This window comes from Micropterus salmoides, unplaced genomic scaffold, assembly GCF_014851395.1.
Source record: "Micropterus salmoides isolate LMB-PRFRI ecotype aquatic unplaced genomic scaffold, ASM1485139v1 Ms_hic_scaffold_5, whole genome shotgun sequence".
Taxonomy (NCBI): domain Eukaryota; kingdom Metazoa; phylum Chordata; class Actinopteri; order Centrarchiformes; family Centrarchidae; genus Micropterus; species Micropterus salmoides.
In genome coordinates, this window is record NW_024044237.1 from 12228986 (window position 1) to 12250248 (window position 21263).

The window sequence follows — 21263 nt, forward strand, 5'->3', positions numbered from 1 at the left end:
CAGCAACATAAGTGGGACCAGTCCACACAAGACACAGGTTTGACGGCACTCCTCATAGCAACTCATCATTTTAAAACAAGACAGTAATTATCTGTCTCTCAGTCAAGTTTATATGCAACTCTGTACTAATGCAAGATGGAAAGCTGTGGATTCACATTGACTATCGATTATTAAAATGTTGATTAGCTGGGCAGACATGGCATGTAGATGCACATCTCTCAGTAAATAATAAACATCACATATTCAGTCAAGTCATATAGAATTTCACAATAGAAAATGTATTAAAGGAGTGGCCCTGATTGAGCTGATAACATTAATATCTAGCAAGTATTGTTATCAATAAATTACATGGGCTATGCTTGTCAGTAGATGCTGGATCATCAGCCAGTATGAGCACAGACCCAGTACAGACCTCTTTAGCAGGTCCCACAGACCCGAGTGAAATATAGGTAGCCTCAGCCAGTAGCCTACTAGCACAACCATAGATGTACAGCCAGCATCAGATACAAGCAGCTTAGACCCTAATGGAATAGTAGATTGGCCCCAGTCTTAAGAGACTTTATGAGGACTGAGTGAGTGAGCAGAGGTCCATTCAAACCAGAAGAGGGAGGATTGCAGTGAGAGTACTGCTGTGTCAGATGTGACTGTGCAGCAATGGCAAATCGTTTACATGGCTCATGAGTCAGGTAGGAGGGCACCATAACAGAATTTTTCTTAGGTTCCAGGGAGGTCAGAAACCGGCTCTGGTGGTGGTAGGTATGTGTGCTTATGATCCGGTCAAAGCCCTTTCTAACATGGCAGTGCCAATAATAATGGGCTAAGCAAGGGAAGCTGGTAAAGCAAATACTAACACATTTCATACACTTTCAAAAATTTTATGGGGGCCTGTGCCCCAGTAGAGCTTTATGTCTAGCAACGCCCCTGGTGCAATTTCTTACTGAAAGCACAGCGTGGCCATGAATAATCAACTCCAAGCATGCTAAAACTATACCATAAAATAGCCATAGCCTGTTTTTTTGTGTAAAATCACAATCGTGAACACGCCGAGCTGGAGTGCTCCATTAAACATGTTCTGCTCCACTCCTACAGATCTCCTGTTAACCCAGGCCTGGTCTGTGTGCACAGGCTGGGACAGCAGGGATTGTAGAAAAGCACAAAGTGATACCTTCACGTTGGCAAAACAACACACTCTCTCCAGCAACGAATCAGTGTGCACAAAAGTTATACGGTGTAAAAACTCCACTGCTACCCCACAGTCCAATAACTGTTCACACCTTATCTCTTCTCTTAAGTTTTGAGACAGAGAAGCAATTTATCTTCCTAGAAAAGGGGACACTGATAGGAGATTATGTCAGAGAGAGTTATTTTAGGTCTGTACTCTAGGGAGAATGCAACCTTCGGGTTTAAATGAGGATTTTCACATTTTTCTAATTAGATGCCAATAGACTACATGTTTTGTTTAGTACCAAATGCTTTACAGCAGTTCCCAACCTTTTTGGATAATGTACCTTCACAGTTCACCTGCAGTTTTCCAAATGTGTTCCTTTAAATTTATTTTAATGGATGTTGTCCATTTTAGCTAACTATTCCAAGATGTCATCCTTTACCTTTAGCTACTGTTTCAATAATTTATCCTCTACTTTCATCTCACTATTTCAATAATTTGTGGCTTTCTAGTTTCACCATTTATCCAGTACTTTTAGCTAACTATTCCAACCATTTATCCATAACCAGAGATGTAGTGCTGCCAAGTGAGGAAATAGAATATTCATTGTTTGCATAATCTGATTGAAATTCATATACATTTTTGAGTGCTTGCATCCAATCATTACTAAAGAGAGCCAATAAAAGCAAACAGAATAGTCAGAGTTGTCCTATTGACATTTAAGGTGTGTTGCTTGATTCACGTCAACTAATGCTTTGAACAACAGGTAAAACATTCCATCTTAAAGAAGTGGCATTATGCTTTTTGGCTTTTTCCCTCTCCTTTATTGAGTTATATATCTTTTTTGTGCATGTAACAGGTTTGCAAAGTGAAAAAGCCCAAAGTCCAGCCGAAAGGGAGTTCCCATCTCCCACAGAAAGCTCTGCTCTGAACCACTTGAAAACAGCTCGTTTGTAGTCCAGCCCTTCACTTCCTTGACTTGTTACATCACAGTGCAAACGCATCATAAAGCTTGCCAAGCAGCTAGCGGGGGTCAGGCACGCCCTCAAACCAAGCTAGTCTGAGAGGAGGCCAGACTAGCTTTTTTAATTTAATTTTGATCAATCATTAACAACTGGAGCGATTGAAATAAAACAAAAGATTCAGGTTAACAATATAGCCTTGCTTGCATCAGAGCCTTTTTTTTGTTTATGCAACTACATGAATCAAATTCATGCAACTTTAAGTATGCTCAACAACATCCATGACCCCCCTTACAGTTGCGCTATGCCCCCCAGGGGAAGAACTGCTGGCCTATTACATGAGCTTGTCCTCTGCATGCGCTGCAACGCTTCCTCAGAATGGATGCTTCCACTGCGGCTACATTTGCTTGGCAAAAGTAATACTTTAAGTTAATTTGCCTATGTTGCTTAATGCCACGCTAATTACAACCGACTACATCCATTAGCAAAAAGTGTGGCTGACTGACGCATAATATTCTCAACATGATGAAACTAACTAAACTAACCAAACTTCATAAAGTCAGTCTCAACATTTCACTGTGTGGTCTTTTACAGTTGACTATTGTTTGTAAACCTTCAAAACGAGCCACAACTTAACCGCGCGCGTGTACAGTAGGCTACTTGCACAGTACTTTTTTTTTTTGCATCAGGACTTATGCATGCTGGTAGATAGTAAGGCTGAGAAAATGTTGGCATGGCTTGGGAGTATTTATATATCCTTCAAACCTGGTTACTCACATTGCCAGCCCTGTACACAAAGCTGATACATATAAATGTAGCCTAAATAAAATAGTTTTACTGTCTTACATATCTCTAGTGCTTTGTTATCAAGATAAATCAGGTATAAACAAGCTGTGTACGCTATGTAGTGCCCTTCCAATTAGCTGAAATGATTGTATGTGTGTTAATGCTAGGGTTTATTTAGACTGAACCACTCACAATCTATTCCCCCCAAGTAGGAAATACAGTGGCCATCAGAATTTCCCAATGAAGAGGCTGTAGTGAAGAGTTTTTCCCACTCGGGTTCTTGTATGATATGACATGAATGCAGCTTTACTTGATGATTCTCATTAGTAATGTCACTTGATAATGTTCAGCTGTTTTCTGCTGATGCTAGCTTTTTATTTTATTTTTTTACACATTTCATCCATGTATTGGATAGTTACATATATCTGCTCCAAGTCCAACAAAAATACATGGCAGCAGTGATTTCAAGAGATAAAAGACATGCGCTAAAGATATATCCAAGAGTCCAAAAGAATCAGTGCTAGGCTCCAGGCATCTACAGGCATGGAATATTTCTCTGATATTAAAATTTCAACAATATACAAACACTGAGAACACCTTGTGCCTACAAAGATATGCTGCCATCATTATTAGCCAGTAGTTTCCAGCTATGTGCCTTTCTTTGGAGAAAATGTCATGATAACCTAGCTGCCATGAGAGCTTGCCAGATTATATCGTTGCTGGCCTATTCTCAGTCACAACCTCCTTTACTGGCTGAAGCTCCATCTCTGTTATGTAGGCCAGGACACTTAACACAATCTGGCCATGTCATGTTGAACAGCCTGATGGTGACATCTGAGCCAAATAAAGAACATTGGAGGACAGAAAAATGAAGAACACGTTGACACTTCACAGTTTCAGAAGTGGGGTTTCTCCAGTTTTATTTAGTACTGTATAATTACTACTATAATGACGAATGCACTTCGGGACACTTCCCGACTTCCCCAGTGATTTTCTTTACTTTGTGTTTCTCAACATTAAGCATGAGGTTGTGCTGTCCTTGTGCTGTCTTTTAAATGTATCGTAAATATGTACAGTGGAACTCTGCGAGTCAGTAAGACAAAGTGTGTCCCCAAGACAAACTTCCATACTTGCAGTTGCCAAATAAAGTGATCCCGATTCTGATTCGGGGCAGGCTCCAGTCAGACAGACAGAAGTTAGTAGAATAGAGTTGGGAAGGGAAGGACGGGAGGGAGATACAATCACAGATGTCTGCTGAATTCTTTACGGGGCCTGAACTTTAAGGAACTCTATCATAAAAGAAAATGAAAAATGTTACCCTGCCTTTCTCTGTCTTGGTCCCCCCCATCCCACCAGCCCCTCCTCCTCCAAATCCCTCAAGCTCTATTTTATACTGACTTACCAAGATAGTGGTGACTATGTAAGTTCTGTTCTGCAGGCCGTAAGTCTCGTTGCTACCTCTCATGAAGCTGGCGGTAGTCACGTACTTTTCATCTTCATTCCAGTAGCCAACCTAAGACAAGTTTCAATTTCAGACATTTTTTCATCATTTCCCATTATTTCATCCATATTTATATACTGACACTGTATATTATAAAACATATTGCATTGTTGTTAATTTCACATGTTGATTGCTGGAGATTTTTCGGGATTTCACACAAATACAATTATCTTTCTTAGAAATTAAAATTGTACTTATTCATGTGATCTGTATTTAATTGTTACTCTTCTTGTAGGAGTAAGTCGCTTAATAAATGTGTCATTGAAGAACATCAGAGCATTCTTAAGTGTAATCCTTGCCCAGACCTTTCTTGGACTTGGACCTAAAATAAGCCACAGGGTTATTCCAATAATTGCTTGCAAGCACAGTTTTTAAACAGGGTCCTTGAGCAAGAATAAATATCTTATATTGGTGCCTCAGGCTACAGGCTTACCTTCTTAGGTCCAGAGGGAGCCAGTTCCATGATGCTAACAGTGTAGTTGGTTCTGCGGCCTTTCTCGTTGAACTGGATGTGACCAGTCAATCCATCAATACGGACCTGTAATGGAAGCACAGATATTAGGAAAAGTAACTCACAGGCTCTGACATGGCACATCATACATGGGTCAATAATGGTTGCTGTGAAAACATGTTATTAATGTAGTCAATCCATTCTTAATGTCCGCACTGGCAGCACACATTTGCATGTCGTGCTTACAGGCGATGCATGTTAAGCATAGCTTGCATGTGTTTGTATAGCATTCTTTTGTGAATGTCCACAGTGCCTTGGTCCCTACAGAGGTGAATGACAGACGGTGTGCGTGTATGTGTACAGCGCAGTGTGTTTGTCTTGGCTGTGTGATGGAGTTAATTGAGCGAACACGGCTTCAATCTCCAGTCTATCCGCAGGCAGATGGCTGGATTGACTGCGCGGGCCTCTGCACAGCCACTCTGCAGACAGAGCCTCGGGTTGCACGTACGCACTCACACTCGCATGCAATTACATGTATGCCCTCACAAACATAATGCATTTATTTTGCCTCCATACTTTAGGTAAATGGTGTTCCAGAGTAAATAAATGACACGTTAGACTTCTATTTGTGTTTTTAATTGGCAATTCTGCAGAGCCTTTTTTAAAATCTAGTTTGAAATGTAATAAAACAACTGTCCTTGTTCCTTGAGACATGCAGGGGTGTCTGTGTCTCCATGAGATCAAGAAGTCTCACAGCCAGTCCAGCATTTCTATTTCCACAGCCAAATATTAAATTTCTAAACTCAATTGCTGATGTCATATCCCATGATGATCACGGCTGGGTGTTATTGCCTGCAGGTTTTGTTTACTATCCATGATGTCACATTTGATACTGGAGAGCTCTCCTGCGACTTAATGTGAACTTTACATGACAGAATGAGACCTAATTTGTTCAGCCAGCCCCAACTCAAGAGCTGTTAGCCAATGTGCCATTCAAGAATTTGCGCAAGTGTGTGCGGGTGTATTATGTACGTGCGTGCACGCATTAGCATGTTCCGATGTATGTGCGCAGACCTGCTGCAAGGCTCTCTGGATGTCTATGCCCTGTCCCCAGGGAGCCGGTGGGTTGGCAAGACATTCTCCAGCGTTGCCCCTGCGAGATATGTCTATCCTCTGTCTCCTTAAATTCTGGAAGGCCGTGGACATGACTTTCACCCCGTCATATGTTAGAGCGCCTGTGTACTGTGAAGAGAGAGCAGACAATTCAAACAGGAGCAAACACAGAAAAAAACATTGATTTAGGTCTTGTCTGAGGAGATGCAAGGCAGCTATGGCTTCAAACATCAACTACACTTCAAACCCTGAAATACCTTTGAAGAATCCTTGCTTGCTTTTTCACAAGATCATCAATTCTATTACTTACATTTCGAGTAACCAGTAAAACCACACATATTTGGATTTGGAATCAATCCTCTATCTCAGCTGGTTGGACAGTTGTTATCAATAGTTGGACAGTTTTTTTATCAAGTTGTAATCAAATCAATAATCCTTTAATAGCAGAAATCCCAGATCTGAATTGCCAAACTCAGATGGAATCAAGGGTTATCTGTCCGCCAAATCTAATAGAAATCCTTTCATAACTTTTTGCAATATGATGCTGACAGTCACAAACAAACTAACCGACAGGGGAAATAACAACCTTCTTGGTTTTTGGTAACGATAACCTCACACGTGAAAAATCAGGATTTAGTTTACGTAACTTTAAACAGGACAGAGGAACTCCGAGCATATCCTGTGCTGCTTTACAACCTCTCAAATTAAGTAAGTATTCAAAGACAGAAGAAGGGAAATGAAAGTAGAAGAAAAGTTTGACAGATCAGAGAGCAAAAGGGGTAGTACTTTGAGTCCACTCTTGGGCACTTTAGAGTCTTTGTTGTCAAACTCCATCCACTGCTGGACGACACGGCTGACGCTGGGCTCAGAGTTGTTGACGAGCTGGAAGCCGGTGATGTTCGCCCCACCTTTCCTCAGGTCTGTCAGATCAATGTCCAGGAAACCCTGAGACAGGAAGTGGACAGGCAGAGAAGTGACATACCTTTTTGGCTTGTGACCCCCTAAAATGAACCAATGCCTACTTGCAACCCCTCATCAGAAGTTATGCCTCAGACTGGACTTCAGCTGTAAGCAGTTCAGACGTCCATACAGTGATATTTCCTTCATAGATTCTTTCATTTTAAAGATTTTCAGAAGCCCGAGGAGGTCAAAATATCCAGTATTTAACCAGAAAATATTGAGAAAATAGCTGAAACAAATGAACAAGGTTTTGTGTAACAGAAACTTGTTTTGTTTTCTTCCCATCTTTGCAGCCTTAGGGAGGTTGTAGACCACTGGACCACTTTGCGTATCAGCTGTTAAACAAGGGTAAAAACATCTTTTTGGTTGACTTGGCCCTATTGGTTGAAATATACAACCGGTGACAGAGAATTACAAGTAGGCATTACTCCGCCTCAGCGGTCATAAGGCAAAAAGACAGCACCTGGCATTAGAGTGTAATTCTGCAGAATGCACTATATTGTAGTTACTGTTTTAACTTTGCCAAAAGTCCATGGGTTAAAAGCATAATGAAAATGACATATTCTTCTTTTTCACTTAGAGAGGTTATCCCATTGAGAAGACTTCATCCCTGTTTTTCCTGAGGGGCAAGAGTAAAAAAACTCTTTTTATGGTGGGAGCAGTCCACAGCCAATCTCTGATAGACTGAGTCCTTATAGGCTACTGTTAACAGTGGCAGGATCAAAACCTTATAGGCTACTGTGAACAATACAGAGGAAGCCTCAGGCAGAGTAGAATGGAGAAAGAAGCGATTTACTGTAATGATATCTCCTACTTGTACTTTTTCCCCATGACTATTATATGGAGAAAGGCAGAGAGTGGGAGAGGCAGATTCTGTCTCTCAGCAGGCTGCCTGTCAGCGTGGGGAGAAGAAGAGGCAGACAAGTGGGAATGGGTGGGAGTAGAGACAGAGCAGGAGAGAGGGAGAAAAGATTTGCCTGTGATTTAAGAGCAAACTTTTGACTGATGAGAAGAAACGGCGTCTCTCTGGATTGTCTCCTGCTCGCCAGGCATCTGTCTGACAACACACACCTTTCTATCCTTTATCTTTTCTTCTCTGCTCTGATGTTTTTTGTTTCATGTCATTTGAAGCGTCGGCTCTCTCTTGGCCATGTGTCTATCCCAAACTTGTTTACTTTCTCTGATCTTCATATCCATAAGAGTAAAGACAAACAGAAGTGGCTGACTGTTAACTAGCATAACGTTCAGATTGTTTCACACCCTTCTGGTTTTGGGGACGGTCGACATGGTGGCAGGTACAAAATTAAGGCTAGCCCCAAATTCAGGAAACAAATGCATGCAAAGAACCGCTGTCTTCTTAATGTACCTGTTTGTGCTGCCAGGTGTCTACATTTCTCAGTTGAACAAACAGAGTTGTGTCTTTTTCTGCTTCATGTATGAGCTAATGCAGTGCAGTGAGCTGAAGAGGTTACTATAGAAACTAGCCTTTGCTAACACTGGACATGGAGGAGGGTGGGGTGGAGGGTATTTCCGACACATATTTCAAACACATTGAACTATTAACTCAAATTCTTCTTTCTTTTTTCTATTGCACTGTCACACTATGCTCTGTTTTTCAGATTCACACACATACACACATGCACGCACAGCTGCTGATGTACACACAAGTAAGCAAATTAGGAAAATTTTGAAAAAGGTGCAAAGACACAGAACAAGTCAGTTTTTTGCTCAAAGCTTTTAATGGGCCCATTATAAATGACTGTAGCCACTTTGCGTATCAGCTGTTATTACCGTACGAGCCTTATCCGTTAAAATTAAATCTGGCCAGACAAGGAAGATTGAGCCAATCTTAAACCCCAGCAGTGAGAAATTGTTTAAGCCAGCAGCTGCATATTAATGCTGTTATTACTACAGCTTCTAGTGATGTCAATTTTCTCTTCATTTGGTTGCATTTAGTGAGTCTGAACTGTGCTCTAGGGGTCTACATACCATTTGCGCTTAGAAAATGGCAGCAGACAAAGACAGTTAATGGATATAAGTGTGCACACATTGGCTACCTGACCTTTTTCTGTCACTGTGAGTCTGCACAGATTTCTGTCTGTGACTGTCAAGGTTTCTATCTAGTGCTTTACTGTCAGTCTGCTGCTGTGCTGCAACTGCAGCACAGCAGCAGACTGACAGTAAAGCAAATATATAGATGAAGAGGAAATGGGATGAGAGCACATAAAAGACATAAAATCAGATAGTTTGAGGCTAAATGATTCGGCACATGTAAGTCTATTAAATTGGCAATTAAGTACTGAAAGTCTGGAATCTTGCACATTTAATAGCAATGCGAACTCAATCGAGATATGAAAGTATGTAGACACGTATGACGAACATTTGCAAAGAAATCAGAATAGATAAAAATGGAGTGTTAAAATGACAATCCCTTACCAGGTTAGCCAGGATGTAGTGGTAGCTCTTCGCATTCTTGCCTTGTTCAACAATCTGGAAGACAGGGACAGAGGAGAGATTGAGAATAAAATGCCTGTGATACAAAGACAGGTTGGTTAGTGTGTGTCTGTGTGTGTGTGTGTGTGTGTGTATAACAGAGAGTGATTTTGACAGTGTCTCAACAATATACAGTACTTGACCTTGTGCAGGACAGCTAGAAAGTAGGTTAACAAGAAATCAGATAAAAGGGAGTAAACACTGAACTGAATATAAATATATATATATTCCACCAATAATACTATTCATATGTTAAAGAAAAGCAACTAACAAATTTACAAATATTATAATTATGATGTGTCACCACAAATAAAGTCAAAGTGGGCCCTAAACAACCCAAACTGACGAAAAAAAAAATGAAAATAGGAAAATTATTACATAAAAGTAGTGGAAACACATGTAAACTGCATGTAGCATTTTCATACTGTCTAGGCTTTAACATGTTGTAGAAGTTGCTATCAGTCAATTTGTAAATATAATACTGTATACTGTACTATATTTGCTTCCCTCCGCCTACTCCTCTGTTTTCAACATTCTTCCCCTGGGAGCTTTGGTTTGATCTTTGAACTAATATTTAACTAACTTATAATATTCTAGTTCCCTGAAACTCCATTGTGGTCTAAACAATATCATCAAATAATGAAGTCTGTCTGCGCTGAACTGTGTACCAGCCCACCTCCCACGCCTACACTCCGTCTCTCTTCTGCCTGCGCTGCATGCTGTCACTCTCTAACTGCCGGCGTCACAGGTCAGTCGAGCGCCGAGGGGTCGGGGCAGTCTGAACATCACAGTGAGAGGTGAAGTGTAGTGCCAGTACAGGTTTATTTATAAATGAAATGGGCACTTGACTGACATTTGAATGTAGATGTGGTGTAAGATTAAAAAAACCAAATCTCCCGTCTTGCTGGTAGCACTCAAGGCAACTGTTTAGTTCACCTAAATGAAGAGCCTGGTGTACTGTATAACAAATGTGTGTGGGCTTATGTGTCATCACAGCATACTGGACAGTCATATAAAATAAGACCCAGTGGGCAGCGCTTATTCAGAGTCACGCACCATCCAATTAATAGCCTTTGCACAGCGGATAAGAGGCTCCGTATCTATTCAGGCACTATGCATGACCTCACACATTTTCACTCCTCTTCCTCTCTGTGAGCATTTTTCCTTTGTGTCTACTCCGGGGAGCATCCTCATTTGTTTGTGTGTTATGTGTGTGTGCGTCTAATGATGCTGTAGGTCATGACAGAAGGTGGCATTTGTTATTAATGGTGACCCCAGCACAAGGCGGGCCCTGCGGCTGAGCCCTGGGATAGGAAAAACTAGAGGGAAGGAGGAGAGATACACACAAGCGCTGACACCAATACACCCGACGCCGGGGGAAAACACATAGTACTGCCACAGAGGGCCGTCAAATGGAAATGCTTTGGATGTGAGTAGCTTTTTAATTATAAATGCAGATTTGAAGAGTCATTCAGAGTTCAGCCCCAAGAGAACAGGTCACTTTTTGTCTCTCTGTTGGAAAACACACTCTGAAACGGTTTTGAGGTAGCTACTTTGTTACGATAAATGTTCTCCAAGGAGACTACATCAACATTCACCTTATAAGAGAAGTGACCCTCAGGAAGCTCTCAGTGACATTATCATAAGAGAATCTGTGTACTGTATGAGATATATGAGATGAACACAGGAGTGAGTTTAAAGGGCAAAAGAGGCAGAGGTGTTGTTTGTGTGTGTGTGTGTGTGTGTGTGTGTTTTTTTGTTTGGGTGCACAGGAAGGGTAGTGTGGAGGCGGGAAGCAGATGTGGGTGATTGATGGTGGCCGTCTGAATGGAGAATGTCTCAGACTCAGCTCCTGTAAACTGGTGAGAACTGATGCAATAACCTTAACTGAAGACACCGGGCCATCAATAACATTCACACTGAGCATACTATAGGCTACACATACAGATGGGGACTGTGTGTATGTGTGTGTGTGTGTGTGTGTGTGTGTGTGTGTGTGTGTGTGTGTGTATGAACATCATTAGTGTGTGTGCTATTTTTCTTATAACAACAATTTACTGGAACAGAGAAGAAAAGATACGAATCTGACAGAAAACTCATGAATCATACAAGTGACATCGACATTTGTATACAAATATAACAAATGTGTGGATATTTCTGGCGATACAATTGCCAATATGGATAAACTAGTTCCATGTGTGTGTATGTATGAACACTATGCTTGTCAAGCTTTCTAGTTACAAGACCTTTTTCATGGCAGGAAAAGCAAATGTGACACAGATTTGTTGACAATGTCTCTGGATGACTGAGAATATTCACAGACATGAAACAATGGGTACTTGATTTGACCCAACTGGTTGAGGCAGTTGGTTGCCCACCCTGATTATAGATTTCTCTGTAGGTAATATTACAAAGAGTACGGTCAAAACTGCTCTGTAAGAAAGGTGTAATGTGATAACATCTGTTATGAATTGGCGCTATTCAAATAAGGACTTTAAAAATTATAAGGAAAAATGTATTCTTTTTTCTAACATAATCCTATTTGGCTTCATAGTTTACGTACTTTTTTGTATTTTTAAACAGTATGTTTCAATATTACAAGAGAAAAGGTTTTTAGGTTGAGGAATAATGCACAATAGAACACTGTATGCTAGCTACTGTACCTTGGGTAATGAGTCTTGCTGGAATTTCTAGCAGCACAGAATTGGTAATGTTACTCTAAGCTCTATTAGCATTCAGGACCGGCTTCCACACAGTGGATGTGCTAGTCATGAACTGGGCTGCCACTCAGGAGAGCCAAATCAACCTTGAGGAATATACATCATCAGTGACATCATGTGAGCAAATGTGTTGATGATGCGGTGAACTCCAAATTTCGTTTTGTTATGCAGCCTTGTACCGTGTACATTGTGATTACTAAGTTAATAACATTCCCCAATCAGAAGGCCTGGATGAATGGAGTGGTGAGGGTTCTTTACAGTGCCAAAAAAGCTGCTTTTCAGTCGGGTGATACAGCACCTGAGACTGAAAGCTGGCATCAAGGAGGCGAATCGGAGGCATCAGTAGAGATTGGAGAGAGACCTCAACACCAAAGATATGTGGCAAGCCATCACAAACAGGAGTGCCCCCATCTTGTGTGAGGCCACATTACAAGATGAGCTAAACACCTTTTATGCTCTCTTTGATCTCCTCAATAAAGAGTCAGCTGGAAAGTCTACTCCACCTCCAGAGGACCCAGTCAGGCGAAGAGAGTGAATATGAGTAAAGCTGCTGGGCCTGATAACATTTCTGACCGTGTACAAAAAACCTGTGCCAATCAGCTAGCTGATGTTATTACTGACATTATCAACATCTCACTGTCTCAGGAGAGGGTTTGCACCTGCTTCAAGACAGCCACCATTGTTCCTGTACCTAAAAAGTCTGCAGTATCTAGTCTGAACAACTACTGCCCTGAGGCTCTCACCCCCATTCTGATGAAGTGCTTTGAGAAATTGGTTCTTCAGCACATAAAGAACAACGTCCCAGCCAGCCTGGACCCTCACCAGTTGGCTTTCAGAACCAATAGATCCACACAGGATGCCATCTCCACTGCCCTCCACTCAGTCCTCATTCACCTTGAGAAAAACAACACCTACATCAGAATGCTGTTTGTGGATTTCAGCTCAGTATTCAACACAATCTGCTCCATGAAACTGATCAGCAAACTTAACTCTGGGTTTAAATATAACACTCTGTAACTGGAAATTGGACTTTCTCACAAACAGACCCCAGACAGTTCAGATTGGCAGACACACCTCCTCCACTCTAGTGCTCACACTTCACTCTGTACACCCACGACTGCATCCCCCAACATGGAGAGAACTCTGTTGTGAAGTTTGTGGACAACCCCACCATTATCGGCCGGATTTCAAACAACGATGAGACTTCATATCGGGAAATTGATAATCTTGCAGAGTGGTGCACAGAGAACAACCAAGAGCTCAACGTCAGTAAAACTAAGGAGCTGATTGTTAATTTTAGGAAGGAGGAGATAAAAACACACACTCCTGTCTACATCAGTGGAGCTGAGGTGGAGCAGGTGAACAGTTTCAGGTTCCTGGGAATAAACATCATAGAGAACCTGACATGGTCATCTATCATCTCCTCCTGAAAAGCGACTGTATTTCTTGAGGAAGCTTAAGAAGGCCAATTCCTGTGCCAAGATCTTGTCAGCTTTTACAGAGGAGCAACAGAAAGCATCCTGACTGGAAACATCACTAACTGGCATGAGGTGTGCACGGCCCAGGACCGGAGGGCTCTGCAGCGGGTAATTAAAACTGCTCAGAAGATCATTGGTATCCATCTCCTTGAGCATCAGTGATATCGGTGAGGTGAAGTGCCTGCGCAGAGACCAAAGGATACTTAAGGACAGTACCCACCCAGCCACAGCCTGTTCACCCCACTGCCTTCTGGGAAGAGATATAGGAGTTTCTGTTGCCACACCACCAGACTGCAGAGCCACCCAAGCTATCAGGCTCTTAAACTCAAATTCATCCTAAGCACAGCTCCATTGAATATAGTTTATTTCTGTTTAACATTTCTAAAATAGTTTTTATATTATGGTTTATTATCTGCTACATAGCAGAAGGGAGTTACAAACTCAATTTAACTTCACAATCTGTTGTAATGTGACAAATAAATCTACCTTGTACTTTGTACTTTACGTTTGAGCAGACAAACACTGTTTAATTAATTTCTTACACGTTTTGCTCTTGTGTTTGTTTTAGAAAGACTAGAAAAAAGAAACCATCATCTAAACTATTTAAATGCTGAGTATAACTCTTTCTACAGCCCAATGTAACCCGCGTCAACAACCAGTGAAATCCAAAGCTTGCCGAGCCTAGTTACGGTTGTTAAGCTGTGCCAAGATGTTTTTCCTTTCAACAGTATAGAGGTGAGTAAGTGATGATCCTATCACAGAAGAACTGCCAACTCTAAATGCCAGTGCTGCGTTATTTATCTCTCTTGTCCTTGATGCTCCGGGAGACTAAACACCACAGCAGACCACCAACCAATCCCCACTTTCCATTTATATTACCTCCTTTCTCTTTCTGTCTCTCTCTTTGTTCATCTGATAAAAACATGCACAGTCTTGTTCTGAAGTGTGTGTTATTTTAATGTATTATGTATTTTTAAGTCCTTTAACATAGCATGCAGGCTAATTACTCAGTTTATTATAAGCTTGATATGGGTCCAAGGAAAAAATCACTGATCATGTAAAATTCCTACTTGTATTATGTGAAGCTAATGCATAACATACAGTACGGTTTTATTTTGTTACAAGGTTGCAGTTTGTGAGCTGAAATTGCATTATATATTGCAACATAATTACATAAACCCCTATCACTGCCAAAAGAGAGGGAAAAGCTCTTTACCTTTTTAAGGATGCCAGTGAGCCTCTCAGTCTCACAATCAATGATAATCTGTCCCTCCTTCCTCTTGTCCAAATCCTGGAACACTTTCAAGAAGGAGGCTTCCGTCATGGTCTCCACATTCACCGAGGTCACCAGCCAGTTCCTCTCTGCTGCTGTGTCCAGAACCTTCTGCAGCACCGACAGACCTAGACAGAAGAGCGGAGAAAGGTAAAACTCTAGCTAACTGTTGCGGGCATTTACAGCAAAAGTTAAATGTAAATGCTCTGTATAGCGCCTTTCTAGTCTTTTCAACCACTCAAAGCACTTTTACACTACATCTGCATTCACTCACATTCATTTACTGAGCCTAAGTGCTCAAACAGAAACTAACATTCACACACATTCATACACTGGTGGGACAGCCACCAGGGGCAATTCAGGGTTCAGCGTCTTGCCCAAGGACACTTTGACATGCAGCCTGGAGGAGCCGGGGATTGAGCCGCCGACCTTCTGGTTAGTGGGCAACCCGCTCTACCTCCTGAGCCACAGTCTGCAAAGGAAATCTACAATGAAGGGAGTGATGAACGACCAGTTTTTGAGTGATCTTTAAGTGTCTATATTTTATTAGGCAGGATGAGACATACATTATGTGCAAGGTAATCTTATACTGTTTGTAGTTATATTATGCGCTGAAAGATAAATTAAAGCAGCTTGGGAGCAAAAAAAGAAGCTGTACAGAAAACCAAACTGCTCTTGATAAGTTAATCCATCAGAATCTCCCCTGTAGCTTCGGTGATAAAGTACAACTAGTGGGACAGTTCATTAAACAAACTGACAGGTACAGGTGTGCTTTTCCAGCTTGTACAGCGTCGGGCTAAATAATCACTACTTTCATGCTAACAAATAATCAGCCCGTGCATCATCACATACAACACACTCACAGCCAGTTTTACGTCCTCCAAGCACCAATTATAGTTGGCGTTACTCAATTACACTGTCATCGAAATGCTGCTGAGACACTTTAGCATCATAGAGAAAGGGGTAGAGCAACCAATGAGCTAAGGGCTCATGCTAAGACAGGAAATAAAAGGTGATTAGAGAACACATTGATCTGCAGCTCTGATTTACAATCTGACTCACTGTTGTACTCCGTTGCTGCTGGCATTAGGCCAATCAGATTCCCCTGAGCTGGCAGCCACAGTTGTTCCACAGAGTAAATAAAGTATTTCACCCACAATAGTCTGGCAGCCATTACCCAAATAAATTATAGCAATTACAAAATTTAGAAATGTAAACTAATACATGATGTAGCTGTATTTGTTTTTCCTCCACTAAGCTGGCAAGCACTTTTAAAGCCACTGTGGACCTATACATGATGCGTTTTGCATATCCTCCATGCTTGTTTGTTCATGTTGATACAGGCATTTTATGCATACTGAGCAAATGTACAAATGGCTTATCCACAACAACAAAAACAACAACAACAACAAAGACCCTGTCAAGTGGAGAATAAGAAATGCAGTCATAGCCTCTGAAAGATGATTGCCTGGCCCTATTAGAATGCACACCAGCTGTTCTCCAGGCAATTCATGCTGTCTATTTGACACCAGGTCATTAAAAAAAATGAAAAGATGGATCGTTGTTGTTGCTTCACCTCCACATATGACCACGTAGGGTACGGCACATGTAAATAAATCAGATACCCAAAAGAAATGGTTAGGTTGACGAAGTATCTGGAAAGGTACATGGGGACGTATGGCACTTTTCATGGTGTCTCTTTTCATTCACTGTTGCTCACGAATGAATAATTTTAGTCCTTGGTGCTGACAGATGTAATGGCTGTGAAACTGATGATAGGTACGGGAACACAGGAGGCAGTTAATCATGGCGGTGAATAAGGTCAGTGGGTCTGCAGGAGAATGGACAGCTCTCTTTGAATGGAGGCGAGCCTTGGTGTCAGCAAAGGTTTCAGCACCATGGACAGCGCCATGCACCATAATCTGACACCGCAGTTTGAAAGGGAGGCTCTGTCCCACTAAAGCAGTTCACATTTAAAAAATCTTTTCATTCTTTTGTTTTGGTATCTTACTTCTTTTACTAATGTTTTTGTGTGTTTATTTGTTAATATTCTGCATATGTACATTATGTTCCAGCACTTGAGCACACACCTGGGCAGCAGTCATACACAGGCTAAAATTAGTGTTTGAATCTCATTAACACTTACTGTTGTGAATGTTCTGTACTGTAGTGTATTTACACATGTAACTTTCCTCCAGTGTTATTAGTGTGGCTGGACTATCACATTTCTTATCTATTCATATGTTCCATCTTTTCTCCATTCTTTCCCTGCTTTCTTCCTTTTTTTTTGGTCTCATCATGTTTGCATTGAATACCCTCTTGTCTTTTTAAATGTGGCTGATGCATCCCTATAAATCAGAGCCAGCCTGACAGGTAGGCTCGTGGTACTGGCCGAGGTAAAAATGGTCCTCCAGAAGCATCATGGAAGAGAATAATTTCATAATGGAATCTGACTGTCATAAGCATCCATCTGGCCAGAGGCAATACATGGAGACCTGGGCACCAGGCAATCGAGAGTAGAGAAAATAACACTTTGGGGAAACCGTTTCCTGAATATTGTTTATGATAGGTTTAATGGGCTATCAAATTTGTTTTTCCGTTCTTGGCTTTTGAAAATAAAAACGAGAGGCACTTTTATTAGCGGATGCAGTACAATAAGACCGCAAGACAGATCTTCATAGAAAAAAGGGCGGGAAATATTAAAGCTCCTGAGATGCTAGGATAGTGACAATACATTTGGTATACATGTCCTTGTCTACTTCAGATAATGGATTAAAACACACAATATCAAATGTATCTTGGACTAGAAAAGAGAAAAAGAAACTTTGAAAGAATATTTGGAAGAAGCACACACACAAACACCATACCAGACACATTCCTCACAAGTAAATATGATTTTTCTAAAAGGCTTAAAATAACCCCGTAGGAAGGGTGACTACAGAGTAGTATCCAGGCAACAGAGGACTACTGATACAAATTCCACTGGCTCCATCCCACTACTCAATCACACAGGGGTGACCCTGCACACACAAGTACACACATATACCCAACAGTTTGTGGGGGATAATGAAGGGATAACAAAAGATCTGTGTGGAGCTACAGCCTTTACCCAGAAACCACTGTGAAATCTCTCCTGTGAGCACTCGATATTGTGCTTTGCAGAGTGACATGATGGCATCTGTCTTTTAAAGCTGACATAAGTCTGCGTACGTCTCTCAGACAAGTCAAAAACATGAGCAGACAAAAGTTGCAATAAGCCCTTGTACTGCAGGCATGCAAATTTCCGTGTGCAAAATGCGCACATATAGTGTGCATGCTTTGGGGCACACACATGCAAAAAATACACCCTGCAAAGTCATGCTCCAAAACCCACAACACCTGGGACATATGGCATGGCCTTATGGGAAGAGTGTATCTGATTGGCTAGAGACAAGAGGAAGAGGAGGAAGCAGGAGGCTGACAGGTGTGCTGTTGTATTTCTGTCTGCCTCTGCAGGAGTGTTATTAAGATGTTTAAACTGAACACTACAGCATTTCTTGTGTTGTTCTTTTTTTCCTGTGGCATGCTACTGACAAAGGTACTGATGCAACATGGGTTTACTGCTGAGAACTGCTTTTTGAAAAGCTAAATCTTTTGTTCCATTGTGTGATTTATCTACTAGTCCGTGCAGGTCAATGTTTCTTTTCTGTGTTCTCTGTCTGCACAAAGACAGTGGTCTAAAAAAAACTCTGGTGGCTGCTCATTGCTGAACAATGGCTACGATTGACCCCATTGCTGTCGCCATGGCAATATGTAGACGGCTAATGGTGGTTTGTTTAACGACTGGTTGTGCCTTTTTGAAAGAAATCCCATAGTAAATCTTTAGATGCTGGTATTCAAAGAAGAACGAGGATGATAATGTATTTAAAATAAGCATATTTTTTAAAGAATAATTAATTGAAAACTTTCACATGTCAGATGCCACACTTACTTTTAATAATGGCGTAAGCTTAAAAGACATGTGTTTATCAAACATAAATGCATCTAATAACAAGGAGTATGCCAAACATATTATATGATGTGGAACTAAATAAAGGGTGAATAAGTTAAGTTAAGTTTCCTACCTGAGTCAGAACTGTACATGTAGACAAACTTGGTCCATCCGTAGTGGTCGATCACTCCCACCAGAGCGTCCTGGAGCTCGGGCCTCAGCTGGATGACAAACTGGTTGGCCGTCTCGATGGGGAAGGACGGCGTGACGAAGCAGACATGCAGTGCTCCGCAGAAGGACATCAGCATGTTGACTGTCTTCCTGTCATATAGGCCGATGATGGCATACACACCTTTGGAGAACTGAGAGCAAACTGCCAGAGACAGAAGAGAAACAGGGAGAGGGAAGATGGAGAAAGTTAGTCTCTGAAGTAATTAGAGGACTATGTAATATTTGGATTAAAGTGAGGAAAAACGTTTAACTGAAAGGGAATGCATGGGCAATTATAGTGAGCCACAATGAAATTAATACAACCTCTTCCCATCAAGTAGGCACCTTTGCACAAGAAACTACAAAATATTATGAAATAGCAGGATGTTCAACACTGGAAAATGTAAGTTTTACACAGCAGATTTTACTGCAAGAACCAATTCACATATGCACAAAGCAATACAATTTTAATTAAATGTCAGTACTGTCTTTTTGCTTATTGTTACATGACACCTACATTCTAATGACAGTACTTTAAATTATGTACCATAGATTTTTCTCATGTAAGAGAGACAAACTAGATTAAGTCAAAGCTAAAATGATTAGTCATATGAATGATAAGACGCTTAATTCATGTCCTTACATTAAGGGTTTAATATTTTTGAGTTTTGGACTTTTGATGAAACAAAAAAAAACAAAAACTAATTGAAGACACCCATTGGGCTTTGAGAAATTATGGTGTTCAATTTCACTATTTTGTTATACTTCATAAAACCAAATAATTATTAAAATTCTTCAAAAAAATAATCAGATAAATTTTTATTGGAATTAGTCATTAGTTGCAGCCCTATATTGATTTAAATTAAACTGAATGAAGCTAAACTGAATTGAGCTAAATTAAATTCTAGATAATGTGGAAATTTTCATGATGCTTTTGTTTTTATTGTCACCTAAATACCCAAATGTATAAATATATAATCTCTGATTAAAAAAATTAAATAAATCAGAAAATCTGATAAAGACAAAGATACATCTGTCATTGGTCACATATGGTGTTCGGGTCTGTTTGACCCGTTTTAATTTTTTATCAAAAATTATACGATTATTTATTTTTTCAAACTCAGACTTGGCCTTGCTCATTTTCTGTGAAGAATATATATCAGAACACATTTTCAATGAAAACACACTGTACACCCCCCACACATTTACATTACACACAGGATGTCTGGGTCCACTGGACCCGAGGCTAATAAAAGTGTGGAAACTGTAGGTCCTGTGTACCTTTACTCTGTCCTCCTCCTGTCAGTGTGTGTGTGTGTGTGTGTGTGTGTGTGTGTGTGTGTGAGTTTTGTGTGAGTTTTGTGTTTCTGCACCTGCCGTTCCCGCACAAGGTTGCAACATTGTTGCAAAATCGAAGTACCAACACTTTTTTTATGTCATTTTAGTAAAAAATAAACAAAAAAACGAGTAGCACTTTAATTCTTAAATGTGATCTAACAAAGGTAAAAATAATTTAAAAAAAAATATTAACCATATATGCTGTTTATATTGCTTGTAATTGGGATGAAGTAAACATCTGTTGAGTATTTTAACATAAAATTGTTTGATTGTGTTGAATTAAAAACCCCAAAATGCAGCGGGTCCACCAGACCCACGAACACTGGCTGAATAACAAAAATATGAACACTACACAAGGGTTAATAAAAAAATTAAAACCTCATCACACAGTCCTTTTGAATTTTCAGCTGAAAATAGCTCTAATGGCTCTGTGGCATGTTTATACAAAGCTGGCCAGTTGGTCCATCTATATACCACCAGGCTGTGTGTTTGCCTTCAGTGAAAGGTGGAGGAGGTGGAGGAGGTGAAGGCAGATTAGGAGTAAAGAGGTTAATCAATGCATCCCCAGGGTTCCATTGACATTTTACTGGCGGCAGGAGGCGGTTTCCATCTCTCATTTGCTTTTCTCCCTCGGTCTCAGTCAATTTCTCTTTCTCCCATTGTCTGTCTGTCACTCGGACTTCCTTCACACCCTTTAATATCTTCAAAAAGCTCATTTACGTTCACAGTCTTCTCTTTGGATGGTATATTCTTTCCATCCCAGCATGCTATCATTGCACTCGCAGGTCTGACCTGGGCTATTTTCTGCCATGGCGATGGGTGGGCCTTACTTATCTCAGTATT

At 40.8% G+C, this 21263-nt stretch overlaps 1 protein-coding gene across 2 annotated transcripts in view; it reads right to left on the reverse strand.

Annotated features, from left to right (window-relative positions):
- Window positions 1-21263, reverse strand: part of gria1a (glutamate receptor, ionotropic, AMPA 1a) — an 85025-nt gene that overhangs the window by 44231 nt on the left and 19531 nt on the right. For both annotated transcript variants that reach the window (XM_038700117.1, XM_038700118.1), the window contains exons 3-9: window positions 19006-19245; window positions 14846-15030; window positions 9375-9428; window positions 6765-6923; window positions 5940-6107; window positions 4848-4952; window positions 4316-4426 (exon numbers count right to left, since the gene is read on the reverse strand). In XM_038700117.1, coding sequence (XP_038556045.1) covers window positions 4316-4426; window positions 4848-4952; window positions 5940-6107; window positions 6765-6923; window positions 9375-9428; window positions 14846-15030; window positions 19006-19245 — 1022 coding nt within the window. The remainder of the gene's footprint in view (window positions 1-4315; window positions 4427-4847; window positions 4953-5939; window positions 6108-6764; window positions 6924-9374; window positions 9429-14845; window positions 15031-19005; window positions 19246-21263) is intronic.